This window comes from Juglans microcarpa x Juglans regia, chromosome 6S (genome assembly GCF_004785595.1).
Source record: "Juglans microcarpa x Juglans regia isolate MS1-56 chromosome 6S, Jm3101_v1.0, whole genome shotgun sequence".
In the NCBI taxonomy this organism is placed as follows: Eukaryota; Viridiplantae; Streptophyta; class Magnoliopsida; order Fagales; family Juglandaceae; genus Juglans; species Juglans microcarpa x Juglans regia.
The window spans coordinates 16287867-16302530 of record NC_054605.1 but is presented as its reverse complement, the minus strand read 5'-3'; the positions used below and the strand labels follow the sequence as shown (position 1 = coordinate 16302530).

The 14664-nt window shown below is 33.4% G+C and overlaps 2 protein-coding genes across 4 annotated transcripts; one reads left to right on the top strand and one right to left on the bottom strand.

Moving 5' to 3' along the window:
• Positions 1-220: 220 nt before the first annotated feature.
• Positions 221-1441, top strand: LOC121237191 (protein PAM68, chloroplastic-like). Its single transcript, XM_041133813.1, has 2 exons — positions 221-578; positions 830-1441. Exons 1-2 carry the CDS (start codon positions 498-500, stop codon positions 1343-1345), a joined length of 597 nt encoding a protein of 198 aa, XP_040989747.1. The 5' UTR covers positions 221-497; the 3' UTR covers positions 1346-1441.
• A 650-nt stretch (positions 1442-2091) lies between these two features.
• Positions 2092-8665, bottom strand: LOC121237190 (protein BREVIS RADIX-like). 3 transcript variants are annotated; one of them, XM_041133810.1, is made up of 7 exons: positions 8517-8665; positions 7973-8109; positions 6928-7072; positions 3995-4395; positions 3579-3708; positions 2717-3057; positions 2092-2478 (listed from the first exon to the last, which is right to left on the bottom strand). In XM_041133810.1, the coding sequence occupies exons 3-7, from the start codon at positions 7030-7032 to the stop codon at positions 2400-2402; spliced, it is 1056 nt and encodes a 351-aa protein (XP_040989744.1). In that variant the 5' UTR covers positions 7033-7072; positions 7973-8109; positions 8517-8665; the 3' UTR covers positions 2092-2399. The 3 variants fall into 3 exon arrangements, with proteins under 3 accessions (XP_040989744.1, XP_040989746.1, XP_040989745.1); XM_041133812.1 differs by having other exon boundaries at positions 2717-3054; XM_041133811.1 differs by having other exon boundaries at positions 7973-8123; positions 8517-8638.
• Positions 8666-14664: the final 5999 nt, after the last annotated feature.

The following is a 14664-nucleotide window of genomic DNA, read 5'->3' as shown; positions in this document are numbered from 1 at the left end:
ATAATATTAAAAAATATATTCTAATAATATTTTTTTTAATTTTTTAATTTTAATCTTATTTTATTTCATCTCATTTTTTAAAACAAACGAGACTTTAGTTTGTTTGTAAAAAAGGAAATAGCTAACGGTCCATCCATGATGGACCCAATCGCTAAGCCAGATCGATTAGACCCGTAGAGACGATACGTGAAACCAGAAGATGGAATAATTTTTAGATGCGGACAGAACCGGAAGGACCGTTAAGTTCCACTCGACGCCACTTGAGGCTTGAGGAACTGACAATATCTCATCTAATTTATCAAACCTTATCCTTTTCCAAAGCTCACCTCTCTCTCTCTCTCATGGCAACTCAGAAATAACCCTGAAATATCTCGTCGAGCTTAGTTATCGTAACCCTGTTCTCTCTTTCTCAAACCAAAAGTTCCTTCTTCTTCTTCGTCTAACTTTTAATTGAAGATCGAGATATTACAGGAAAGCTAGAGATAAGAGAGAACCTAATGGCTGTAATTTCGGAGGCAACTTCATCGACATTCAAGCTTTCTTTAACTCCCAAGTTCAATCCAAAATCTTACCACAAGGTAAAATCCCTCCAAATACTTTACTCAAAAAATTGGAAATTGGGTCTTCTTATACCATGACTGAACGTACAAAGATATCGGTAACTGGGGGCAAAGGAACTTTCCTTCTCTAGTCCTGACTTTCTGGGCAAGAATATAGTATGATAATTTGCTGAATCTCATTCCTTTTGGTAAAATCAGCTGTCTTTATTGTATGAATACTTATATATATGTGTATATATCTATATATATATATATATCTTCTCTTGCAGATTGAACGAAAGATTTGCATCCTCCCAAAACTATACCGAAACCGAGCTCAATTGTCCCGGCCAACTTTTTCACTCTTTGCAACCGTGAGAGGTCCTCGAGGCTTTGGACCGTCTCCGAGGAAAACCAAGAAGCCAAAGAGAGATAATGACAGTGATGAAGAAGAGGAAGAGGAAGAAGAGGATGAAGGGCCAGATCGAGGAGTAATACCAGAGGTAGTGACCAACAGGATGATGAGCAGGATGGGTTTCTCAGTAGGGATACCACTGTTCATGGGGCTTTTATTCTTCCCATTCTTTTACTATCTGAAAGTTGGACTGAAGATTGATGTGCCCACATGGGTGCCTTTCATTGTGTCATTCTTCTTCTTTGGGTCTGCTCTCTTAGGGGTGAGTTATGGGATTGTATCCTCTAGCTGGGATCCAATGAGGGAAGGTTCTCTCTTAGGTTGGAATGAAGCTCAGAAGAACTGGCCTGTTTTTTGGCAGTCAATCTGGGGTAGATCTGGAAGAGAGTAGTAGAGGATTTATCTTTTCTATCACACCTCTTCTGCCTTCTGATATTTTTACCATTTTCAAACCATTAAAGTAAATTTGATGGACTTTAAATATGTACATTCATGATTCCAAATTTCTAGGATAGGTTTTCAGTTTTCTTCATATTTTCCTCTCTTCTGCAGCCGCAGGCCAAGCCTTACCCCATAAATCAAAGCTGACTTTTGCAGACACAAAATCAAACACCATACTTGAGCCTCCTTACTTGTAGCCCCAGCTGAACAAATAGATCTAAGATGTTACAGAACCAAGATTGCCTCCCAAATCAGATTATGGCAATAAAGGTCCAAAAATCTAATCCCAAGCTAGGCGAATGAATAAGTTAGCATGGCTCACTCTATTCTATTTGAATAATGCTACTATACGGTCCCATTTTGTCCCCTCATGCATTTAATTTTTTTTTTACATTTTTTTCTTTTACTTACTGATTAAGTAAGTAACTATTAGTATATTATTATTATTTTTTTAAAGAATGTTTTAAAATATTAAAAAAATATGAATAAAAAAAAGGAAAAAAATTGAAAAGGAGAATTTGGCCTAGGGGGCACGACTGATTCTATTTTTCTTTTTATTTTTTTTCCTCCATCCATTTTAAGAGTTTGTTATTAAACAATATAATCAAAAAAATCTTCCTAAAGAATAAAATCAGCATTACAAGAAATCTGTGCATACAGCCGGGAATGATTTCAATTCCATTTCTCGAATTTGTGTATCAAATAACAAACCCTTATATGTAAGTGGGAAAAAAGTAGGCCCAAAAATATTTCACTAAATAGTGACCATTATCATAAAAACAATAACAAAGAAAAAACAGGACCCATCTGGACATCTCACGGAAACGAGCCTTTACCCCAAAACAGAGCCATCATAATAGGTTATGATGGAACACATGGTTATAACCATCAGTTGTGGTGTCTACCTGCAATTCTCTCTATAAAGGCTCCATTACAGCATGCAGATGCACCCTGACTTCTTTATACTTTTATCTGTGGTAATGTATATCGTTTAAATCAAGTCTTTAAAGGTACTGAGCTTGTATTCTCTCTTTGTTCTCTTCCCACCACTGTTTTGCGTTCACCTCTCCAAACTTTTCTCGGCTGTGCAAATACAAATGCAAAACTTGTCAAAAGCTGCCTCACCCTTGAAGGCAAAAGAGGTCTGTTTAAAATGCCAAATGGTGAATTGGGCAGCTGAGCAAAATTAAGTTATTTTTGGAGCTTAAGAGTTAGAACTCTTGTTCAATTAAGTTGCATAACTCTTTTCCTTCCTCAATCTTCTTGGCCACCAAATGATGCAACAAGGAGTTATGATATAAATGCAAATGAATTTGGTTACCTGAACCTGACACGCCGAAGCTCCCTAGTGCCATCAGCTAACTGTCTGATGGTAATGTACACGCCAGGGTCATCTTGCTCTACCCATTCAGTTTCCAGGTCACTGGCATTGCTAATAGAAATAGAAGCTTCATCCCGAGAAGAGGTTGTCGTCCTCGATGCATCCATGGATGATCCTGCATTGTAATGGTGGCCACCACCATGATCCAACGGATCAGCTGGGTAATACCCTGTATTTCCAGAGGGTCTATAGTGGCTCCTTGGTGTCCACTCCTTGTTCAATGATGAAGCCATGGGACTTTCCCTTGCTGATCCAAGCCTTGTGTATGAAGAATCTCTCTGCTGTTGAAGTGTAAAAGTATCCGTTAGTAATTGGGGATTACCCTCATGAATATAACTAGACAAAAAAAAAAAAAAATAGTATATTATATTATAGGACACTCAAATCATCTATCTTGCACACAGATGGGGAGATAAATATTGGAGACACTGTCAATTTTTTTTTCAGCTTGTTATTTTATTACTCAAGCAAATCCTCACCGGCTTTATAGACCATTAGGTCCATCTTCCCAATTGATGAGAAATGATGTTTCATATATATACAAGGTTTTAGCATGACTTGAGGAAAGACAATGTTGTGACTTTGGATGATGGAGTTGATATTCCAAAAAGCTGAAGGACTGCATAGGTTTATGAATAGACTACATAGGTTTATGAATAGATGAACCTAATGAGTAGCGTGGTACGTAGAATTTTAGTTTCTTTGTGGATAGACTCAAATCTGGAATTTATTAGTGAGCAGCCTATCGGCTGATTATTATACTCTGATCAAGTAATAAGCGATGGCATTAGAATGTGTTTACCTCATCCTCAGACCTCGGGGGAGTGTGAAGAGCTTGCCTATTAAATCTCTGGACGTTGTAGAGCTCCATGATTCGGTCATAGTTCTCACCCCACCATTGCTGAGCTTGCCATTTATTAAACATCTCTCGGCTTCAAATTGAAATGCCAAGTAATGTCAGTTTCTGGATGCAGAGAGTGTAATTCTCAAGCTTTCTGAAGAAATTTGGGGTCCCAAGGCCCATTTCATATGTATGTACTTATATAGTTTTCAAGTGGGCGAGTTATTAAACAAGCTACCCCAAATATTACACAGACTGGAGACAGAACTAATCAATGTGAAAAATATAATTGTGACTTGATTCTTCTTCTTTATTGTTTTTGTTTTTGAATTTAACAGGGAAAAATTTGCTGATGCTGGAAGTAAACCTCACAATACCTGAAGCGTATTCGTTTAAGATCATTTCCACCATTAGGAAGGGACACGAAAGTGATGTGAACACCTGGTTCTACCTGTGCCATCCACTCCTTAGGCTCATCCTCATCCTCAAACACCACATCACAAGACTGTGCAGACACAGACACTCCTCTAGGAGTCTGATCACCTCTCAATACCCCACTAAATCTTGAGTCAGATCTTGTTGTGGGGTGGTGATTTGTGAAGTCCCATGCAGGTGTTGAGCTTGCACTTGCTCCTCCAAGGTAGGGGTATGGAACCCCTTCTGATATCGTATCGAAGTCTGGGTAAGGCCGATGGCCGCCTTTCTTGTAGCTGCTGGAGCCTGTGCAGGGCTTGCATTGCCGGTATGCACCAGAGAATTTCAATGCCATATCCTTGATCTGCACATTATTGAAATCCATGCTTAATAAAATGCAAACATGATTATCACATGATAAAAGTTCAATGTTATAAATTTTGAACATGATTAGAAATGGAGGATCATGCAAACAGCAAGCCACAAAAAAAGATAGTGCAATTCCATGAAATGGACAAGCAATTTGCAGATTTCTTTCTATCATGTTCATAACTAATATACTCAATCTACAAATACCAAAGGTGGAGTAGATGGGAAGAACTTAAAGCATACGGCATGATCCACACGAGCTAAGAACAGGCTTATGTTTCATGTAACTATGAAGTAGGACACCAGCACTCGATGTGGCCTAAATGTTTCATGTAACTATGAAGTAGGACACCAGCACTCGATGTGGCCTAAATACAATAAACCAAGCTTGCATCGTTTGGATGCTCGGTAGCTAGCTCGTGTATATAGAAGAGTAGTATGGAGTACGATCCTCACCCAAGTTATTCTTGTTAAAACATACCAGTACAGATTGGACATGAGAAATCTATAGTACATGATATGAGTGGAGAAGATTGGGAAGAACAATTCAAAAAGAAAAGAATAGAGAAAAGAATGGCAGTGAATCATCTGAAGAAGCACACACTCTTGACTCTACATAAAAAATATTGTCACACGAGCAAGTTTTGACATTAATGGGGAGTAAATAAGAACGTGTAATAAATGCCTTTTAACTAATTTTTTTTTTTAAAAAAAAATCCTCTAACTTGAGTATTTACAAGAGTGGTGCTAAGATAGAGGAACATGTAACAAAGTTCAATCCATAGAGCGTCGATGGCAGGAAAGATTCTCAACCTTTCAAAAGGTCAATAATGTAAAGTATGCATTGTAATAAATTGACATAGGCAATAGTAATCTTCTCCTTTCACAAGCGAACCCGGTCCCTTCCCCTCGTAAAGAAGGGATAAGCCAGTAAGGCCAACGTACGGATACTGAGTCCTTTTGACTGGATAAGTTTTCTTTATTAATTTATATTATGGGTTTTGAGAATGTTTTAATCCAATAGAAGGGTAATAATTAAAGGAAAATATTGTACTTAAGAAAAACTTATAATAAATTTACTTATTCATATGTCAATTATTGATATATTGAAAATCTCTAAATTTAAAATTTAAAATAAAAATTAATAAAATGAGTATTGTAAGTAAACTGGTATTGGTAGTTTACTTACACATGGCATGCATGAAAATCACATAATTAAACAGGCGCTAAAATTGGTATTGGTAGATGGCATGCATGGCTTCTAAACTGTTTTGCTAAGATAGGTGTCCTACTCAATGGGATAGCTAAATCCATGGCCTAGAAAATCACAGAAAAACAGTAACATAAGGCTAAAATTGTCTACTAAAATGGCATTTGATTCAAAGAATGTATTTAGAGAGGAAAAAATAATAATTGAGATTGGTGTATTGATAACTGATAACACAGTATAGACAGAGTGAAGGAAGGGCCACAGTCAAGGACTGAAGGCTGATATATAGTCTAAACACAGTCTGAAATGAACAGGTGCTTTTTCTGATATGCCCTGACTCTTGGTCGGTCTGTCACCCACAGTTTTTTTTTTCTCTCTTGTTCTGCATCATATAATTGGCTACCTAATTGTTTCAAAACAAATACAGTGGAAACGACAAGAATTCAGCGGTGGGTCTCACACAAAGATACCTATTTGGATAGTCCTTTTCTTGGTGTGCGTCGACTCTGTCTTTGCCTTTGTTTTTTTTTTTAGATTCCCACGACTGGTCGATGTGTAATCTGGTTGTCTCTCTCTCTCTAGGAAATTTGCCACAACTAGGAAGACTTGACCAAAACAAAAGGCAAAGAGACAAAATTAATACAATTTCAATTGTTATCTCCAGACTCCATCCGCCATAAGTTTTGGAGGGCCAAAACATTCATAGAAACAGCCTCGTTATCGATAGAAAAACTAACGCAGAGAAAAACAGCCGGCCTCCCCACTGGCTCTCATGCACGTACGTACCGTCGTCCCATGCACCTTCTACCAATCTAGGCTCAAAGTTTAAGCTATACATGAGATTCTATTCATCATCCACTGCTAAAGTTTTTCTGGGTCCAAACGAATTTCTGCTGAAGAGATTATCATGTTCATATTTTGAATTTATTATTATTATTTTTTTTTAAAAAAGGAAATTATCTCCATCCAAAAAATGGAGGCCGATTTCATGAATAATAGAGGAATGGCAATCATGCACTTATTATTGATTGGAACAAAAGGAAAGAATCAAGAATTTTAGATGGAGTTAATTAGATAATAAAAACAAGAAGAGTGGTGCACGTGACAGAAATCGAATTAATAAGAGGGGCCAGGGGCAGGGGTTTTAGAGCTTGGCACGTAAAGGATCTCACGTGAGAGAAATCGAATAAAAGAATGAACAAAAAGTAGATTCTACAGTGCATCACACGCAACAACAACCGAACACAGAGATAGACAAGCACCTAGAGCGAAAGAGAAATCAGATAGAGAGAGAGAGAGAGGTGTAGGATTAGGAACCTGCGCCGTCAGGCTTTTGACGGAGCCTGGGGTGCCACTCCCACGCGCTCCTTCCTCTCCACCGTCCTCCCCCGTTTGCTTCGTGCACGCTATGCACGTAAACATTGTCTCCTCCCTCGTTTAATTACCTCCTCCTTTATTACCCCTGCAAAACAACAAAACCTTTACATTTCAAAACTGTATCGCTCCACATTTGAAAATATCTTATATCCTATAAAAATGCCTCACATTCTATAAAAAAAAAAATAAAGTGAGAATAAATAGTAATTAATGCATAACATTACTATGCATATTACATGAAATAAATAACAGGAAAAACAATAACGCAACTAGTTTTCTTTGCATCAGTTTAGCGGAGATACTATAGTATTAATGGAGCTTCGATTCAGCCAGGAAAAAACCCAATGAAGTTGTGAATTCTATATGAGTTTCTCTTTCCCTTTTTTTTCCTCGTTTCGAGAGAAAAAGTTGGTCCCTCCTGGAGAGGAAGAGTAAAGCGAAGCACGAGAACCCGGGGGGGGGGGGGGGGGGGGGGGGGGGGGGGGGGGGGGGGGGGGGGGGGGGGGGGGGGGCGCGGCTCGGGATCAGAGAAGTCTGAGAAAGTGAGTTAAGATATGGTGAATCAATAATTGTACAAGAAAAAAGAAAAGAACAAAATGTGGGCAAAGGCATATTGAAAGTGGTCTCATTTACTGTGGTTTACGTGCTTGCTTTAACCCACAAAACAAAAGCCCCCTCTCCCCCGCCGAATAAAAGAATCAAAAGGATTGTGCTGTCTGTGCAAAGCCCCAAGTTTGTCTCTGACAATCCCTCTTCTTTCTTTTTTTTCGTGTACTGTAAATCACATCGCTCCTTGTCCTTCCAGAATCCCAACGACAAAAAAGCAACTTAGACAGACAAAATATGTATTTTCTTTTTTGTTTTTCTTTTGTTTTGGTCTGAGGATGAAAGATGTGGTTGAGAGGACAAAGGGACATGAGGAAGCAAGAATAACGTTAGCTCTGAGATTGGATTGCAACATTAGAACCACACGAAAACGACTTACCCGAAGGCCAACCCCAACTCCCAAAGGGCAAAAACTGTTCCTCTTCTCTTGTCTCTCTTTCCTTTCACCGTTCTTCACAAAGTCTCAATCACCGTACCGGTAAACTCTTCAAATCTGCCCTCTCTTATATATCTTTCCTGCAACCAAAGTTCTTGACATTTCATCAACATGAACATGCAAAACCATGATCGAATGGATGGTGGTCCAAAGGAGAAGCAAAAGCAAATCCAAATCTTCATAAACTGTTTTTTTTTTTTTTTAAACAAAAGCAACATTCAGTTTGGTTCCTGAGAAAGTTCAGCGAAACTGATTTCTAAAAAGAGAGAGAAAATTTGGAGTATTTTCCCTTGTAATGACTCTTCTCGATAAAACCAAATGAAATTATTAAATTTCTCGAGCACCAAAGAGAGCATAAGAGAATCACACTTCTTTTTTTTTTTTTTTTTTGAACTCTCAATCCCTCCATCCTTTTGCTGCTATCAAATCCCCTGGATTTCGCTGAAGAAACTCAACTCCAAAAAAGACCAAAAAAAAAAATACTCACTCCGGTCTGCTAAATGCAAAGATAGGCCAGGAAAAATCTTCGCCGGGGACGAAACGCCGGTGATATATCTGGGTAGGAATTCGAAGTTTTTACAAAGTAAGGTGAGAGTCTCGTTTGAATTGGGATTTCGCCGTATTTATAGAGTAGAGAAGGGACTTGACGACGTTGGGTTCGCCGTCACGATAACGGGAAAAAGAGTGAGTCTGTTAGTGGGAAAGCCGTTAAAGAGTGACGAGTGGGTCCGGAGCAGGGAAGGAGGAATACAGTCAACCAGGGTCCACATGTCTAATTCTTCTGAAGGGCAGGGCGGGATCTATTGCTTAGCTTGTACACGTGGCGTAGCTTCATTGACTGTGATGTGATCCATATAGAAGGGGCGGTTTGATTTGATCAGAATGAATTCTTTCACGCTTTCTATTTGACATCTTTTAAACCATCCCATCAAGTGGGTTTTAAATTGTTTGCGTAGAATTCTCGAAGTTTGTGAATTTCATATAAAATATAGGATAAGGGTTGTTTGAAATATGTATAAAATATTATATTATATTATTATTATTATTATTTTAAAATATATAAAATTAAATTTTTTATTATATTTTATGTAAAAATTTAAAAAAATTATAATAATGATATGATATAAAATAATATGAAACTATCTCTAAATCCAAACAAGCTTACTTCTATTATCAAATAAGTCAATACAAGAGTTTAATCTTGAGTTAAATGATTCAAAATTGTGTTATATTATTTTTATAATAAAAATCATAAGATTTTATATAACAAATTAAAGTATCGAAAATATGATGTGTAATATTTCTCTAATATAATTGATTAGATGCTTTTTGTTTCACCAAAACATGACAAGGGGCTCCTTGTTAATACACTTTAGATATTTTGACTATTTTAGAATTTTGTAAAGGGTCATTCTATAAGGATCCAATGATTGCACCATAAAATGCACCCATAGTGGATATTTGCTTTTTTTATTTTATTTATTGATATTTTTTAACATTTTCTTCTGTAAATAGTAATAAAATAATTCGAATTAAAATATTTCATTGAGTTTTAAAAAATGAGAGAGAAAAAATTGAATACAAATATTATAAAATTATAAAATTGTTTGAATATAATTTTTTAATATTATCTTTATTTTGAGGTTTAAAAAAATTGTATTAATTTTTATATTTTGTTTTAAAGTCTATAAAATTTGTATTGGTATGTATAAAACTTGTATTGGTATGTTGTATTGGTTTTTGTGCTTAGAAAATAATTAAGTAATGATTAAATTAAAAAGTCAAAAATTTGAAATCAAAATGTGTTTTATATTTAAGTGATGTTTGAAAATAAAATTATTAAAAATTTTAAAAAATTGAAAAATTTCAGTTTCATCTATGAGCCTCTAACTTCAAATGTCCCCTTGTTTGTTTAAAACTATCTCGTACCAGTACCACTTTCAAATCTGAAATCTCTTTTTTTCTTTATTCCTTTTTTAAGCCTCTTTATTACTTATTTTATCCACTCATATTCTAAAGTAATGATTTGGCTAGCTTTGCTTAAAATTAGGTTTCGTTTGGATTCAGAAAATATTTCATCTCATCTCATCATTATAACTTTATCAGATTCTCATAAACAATTCAACTTTTAAAATCTCAATTCAACTTTTTCAGATCACAAAATAATAATAATATTAAAAAAATATTTTAACAATATTTTTTTTTTAATTTTTATCTTTTACCTAAAATCATCTCATCTCATATCTGAATCCAAACTAGCCCTTAGTCAATGTGCTTGATCCAAACTTGCTAAGCAATGGTAAATGAAAAATGCTATCTATATAATTTAAACACGTATAAATTGATATTTTTACAAATTTTTATATAATTATATTTTAAATTGATGATATTTTTATATAAAACGATATTACTTTTTTAAATTATTTTATAAAAATGTTTATAATTTAAAACAAAATTATATAAATAATTACAAAAATAATTATAAGTATACCATTTTTCATATATAAACGTAGAGGATGTGCAACTAGCCTCCAAGCTATAATGTAGTGGATTGCATAAACCGACAAGGAACGGGATTCACTGGTTGCAAACAGGCTGAGTTGTGAACCTTTTGGCAGTGCTTTTCCGAAAAGGTCCTTTAGTCCTTATTTTCTTCACTAATACTAGAAATTATTTTGCATATAATCTCTTTGTTGCGTTTTTTCTCCTCTTTTTTATAGAAATCATGCAAAGCTGGCATATTAGTTTCGAACCCATATATATATACTTGTGCTGGAGATGAAATTTGATTATTGTTGTTTTAATAAAATGTTGATGGGACAAGAGATGCATTATAATTAAAGAGGAAGAAATAATTACGACAAAAGACAACGTGGAGGGCAAAGAACGGGGATTCGACATCGAGAGGCTTCTTTCCATTGTAACACGTACGGTACTGATAGAGATTAGTGTGTAACAGATCAGTGGTTCTAAATATCTATATTATTTTGAGAAATGTTATAGACTTATTATATAAAATAAATTTATAAATTGATATAGTTTCATAAAATTCATTAGATTTACTTTATAATAAAAGTAACTTTATAATCTGACATATCATACTAAGTCATACTAGTTTGCGAGTTTATTTTTGTGTAATCTTTTTGTGGCTAAAGTATTTTCTTATTATTTTATCTTCTCCTTTTATTTAGGCTTTATTTGTTCGGATAATAAAATAAGATAAAATTTATAAATATCGCTCAAATATAAAATAATATTTATTTCTAAATTTTTAATTTTTTTATCTAATCATTATAACTTTTACAAACTTTCAAACAAAGTTATATTTAAATAAAATTTTAACTTTATTATATTTTTATTCAACATTTTTTCTCTCGTTTTTTAAAATTTAATAAAACATATTAATTCAAACTATTTCCTTATTATTCGTAAATTATCTCAATACTATTCACATAATTTTAAAATGTTCCAAGCTTACAAACCGAAGTTTATCTAGATACCATTTGCACTAGTTCCATCAGCACTTTGCACCCATTATAGAGTACGATCATGTGCTTAGACGATACACAGGCATTTCGATCTCCAATATTGAGAGCATTCGCATTGGAATATGCAAATGCAAATGTAAAAGCTCAAATAACTAATCAAATATGAAAATGGGCTGCATTGAATTATGCAAGTGTAAAATCAAAAGACTTTTAGCTACAGTGATTCAACTCTTTCGATCATATTTGACTTGATACTGTAGTTCAACCAAATGTTTGTTTATTATTTTCTTCCTCTCTTGCTTTATTTGATTTTTCCAATATGAAATAGTTGCTTTTCCAGTCCAGCCTCTCTATACAAAGTGCATCAAGCCCAATAAAAGAACAAGTATTGACATAAAACAAAAAAATTAATAGTATAAAACATTAATATTTCCATGTAACTCTTAATTTAGAAAAAATTATTATTAAATTTAGAATATTTTATTATTATTTTAACTAATAGATGGATAATTCAATGTGAGAATAAGTTTTGAGTGGAATAGTAAAAAATAAAATCATGTCATATTATATAAATTTTACATTTACATATGTTTAATCTAATGCTAATGCTCTAGTCGTCGAATCCTACGAGTTGCATGCGTAATAATATTGTTGGGGTCCACTCCATTTTGCCTTGATCATAATATTGTTTTGATCGGATTATGTATTGTCTATCGGATCACTCACATGACCGTTGCAAATAAGAAATAAAAAAAAAATGATAAATGTACTGATCAGAACAATAAAATTACTATTTTTATAAATAATATGTAAAAGTAATGCTAGATATAAATTTTAAATTGATAAATTTTAAATAAATTTTTATAAAAAAAAAATTGAGTTTTACTAATAAAAAGTAATTTTTTTTTTATACCTTGTTAAAGTAGTATTAACTTTTTTACAAGAAATTTTATGGAATTTATATTTAAAATTTGTATAAATTAATTTTTATAGATAAATCACTGTTCATATTATCGTGCTATTGGCGAGCAAGATTCGATGATACATGGTTTGTTTTGAAAAGTACAAACTGGCGTAAACACACACGTGTGTATATATATATATATATATATACACACACAAAATATATAGATGGTACAATCAGATTGCAGGGGGTTAGGACAGCTGCTTTAAAATCATACACTCTCATCATTGAAACTCCTCCAGAGAACCAAATTATCAGTGACACTCAGTCTTTTCATTAATTTTTTGGTTTGGAAGGGAAAAGTACAATCCGTATATTTGTCCAATCCGATTGTACGAAACTAATTATAGTGTTTAAGGTTTAAAAATATGTACATTTATTTTGAAAGAAATAAATTAATTTTTATTAAAAAAAATAATTTTTTAATATGACTTTTAAATTTATTTTATTTTTTTTAAAAAAAATGAGTAGTATTTGCACTAGCAATGCTATTCATCATCTCATATCATACATTTTACGTATTTTATTATTTATTATATTTTATTCTTGTTAAATTAATTTAGATGTTGTTCTACTTATCATTTATATTCTATATACTTGTTATAAGAGAAATAAAATAGTTGTAGCATGTGATGTGTGAGGATAATAAGCATAATTATTCATTATAATTATATATATAATTTTTTCATATATTTTTTATATAATTTTATTTTAATTAATGGTATTTCTATAAAATAACTTATAAAAAGTAATATTATTTTATATGAATACCTTCAATTAAAACTATAATTGTATAAATAATTGTAAAATAAATTATACATGTGTCATTACTCAATATACGAATCCTAATTAAAATGTTGGAAGATCTTCATCCTTGTAGTTGCACACAGCGAAAAAAAGGAGACGTATACGTGATAATGACACATGTAAAATCTATTAACCAAAAGTCTATTCGGCTCCTCATGATTAAATGATTATCATGTTATGCTGTTAATATCTTTGTTAATGAAACAGATATTTATTAACACATTTAGGACCTGTTTAAAATTTAAAATTCAGTCTAATTTTAAATTGAATCTAACATCCAAATACTTAATTAATAAATTATTAAACTCATCTCGACTTAAAATCCCTTTAAATATGGAATCTATAACTTTTATCAATTCAACACCTCTTTATACGTGGGATTTATAATATTTTTTAACTTCTCATAAATACATTTAAATTCATCTTAACATCTAAACTCATTTCAGGTGAACTCTACAAAACTAACTTTATAATCTCAACTCACTACTATTCATAAAGAACTTAAATAATCTCGATTCAGCTCAACATCTAAACGGACCTTAGTATATTAACTTATGTTATTCGAATAATATTAAAAAGTATTAATGCTTCATTATTTTTATAATTACCATAAGGAGTTGAAAGTAATTATACACAAAAAAATACTATCTCCATTTTTTACACGAATTTTGAGAGTCTTTGCTTGATAGAAAGATACAAAAATAAAATAAGTCTACAACAATTATTATTATTGAATACCATTAAATAATGAACAATAAATATTGTAAAACTTATTTTAGTTTTTTGCAATTGGTTGAGAGAAATGTAAATGGCTGATCAGGTGGGTTGTCAGCCAGCTAGGCGAGAGGGAGGCCAGGGGGGGTTTGCATGCATGGGTTTAAGGTGGTGGTGCTTTGGCATCGTGGGCAAGCGAGGTAGATGTGCTTTTAACTTTAACCCATTACACTGCGGCCTTGTTCTTAGCTTTATTCCTGGGGCTAACCTGATCTCTTTAAGCAAAGAATGCTTGCACTAGAGGGACATCCAAACCCCAACTCAATTTACACCTCTCTCTCTCTCTCTCTCTCTCAACAGTCTTCTTTTGACACGAATAGGAGTCACTTTCCTCATCTCTCAATCTGTGATCAAATGGTTTTTGCATGCCAAGGGTCAACATATGGGAGTGCCAAGCTTTACATAAAGAGGTTCTTACAAGATCTTCTTAAGCAAGAAAAGCATAGTCAATGTCCAAAGCAATCCCCCCCCCTGAGCTCTTTCATTCCCTCCCCATGCATTGTCTGGCTACCAAACAAATTCAAAATCCGAACAAAAAAAAAACAAAGAAATCAAACTTTAAATAGATCAACTTTTCTATTTTTTTCGCATCTCTTTCTTTG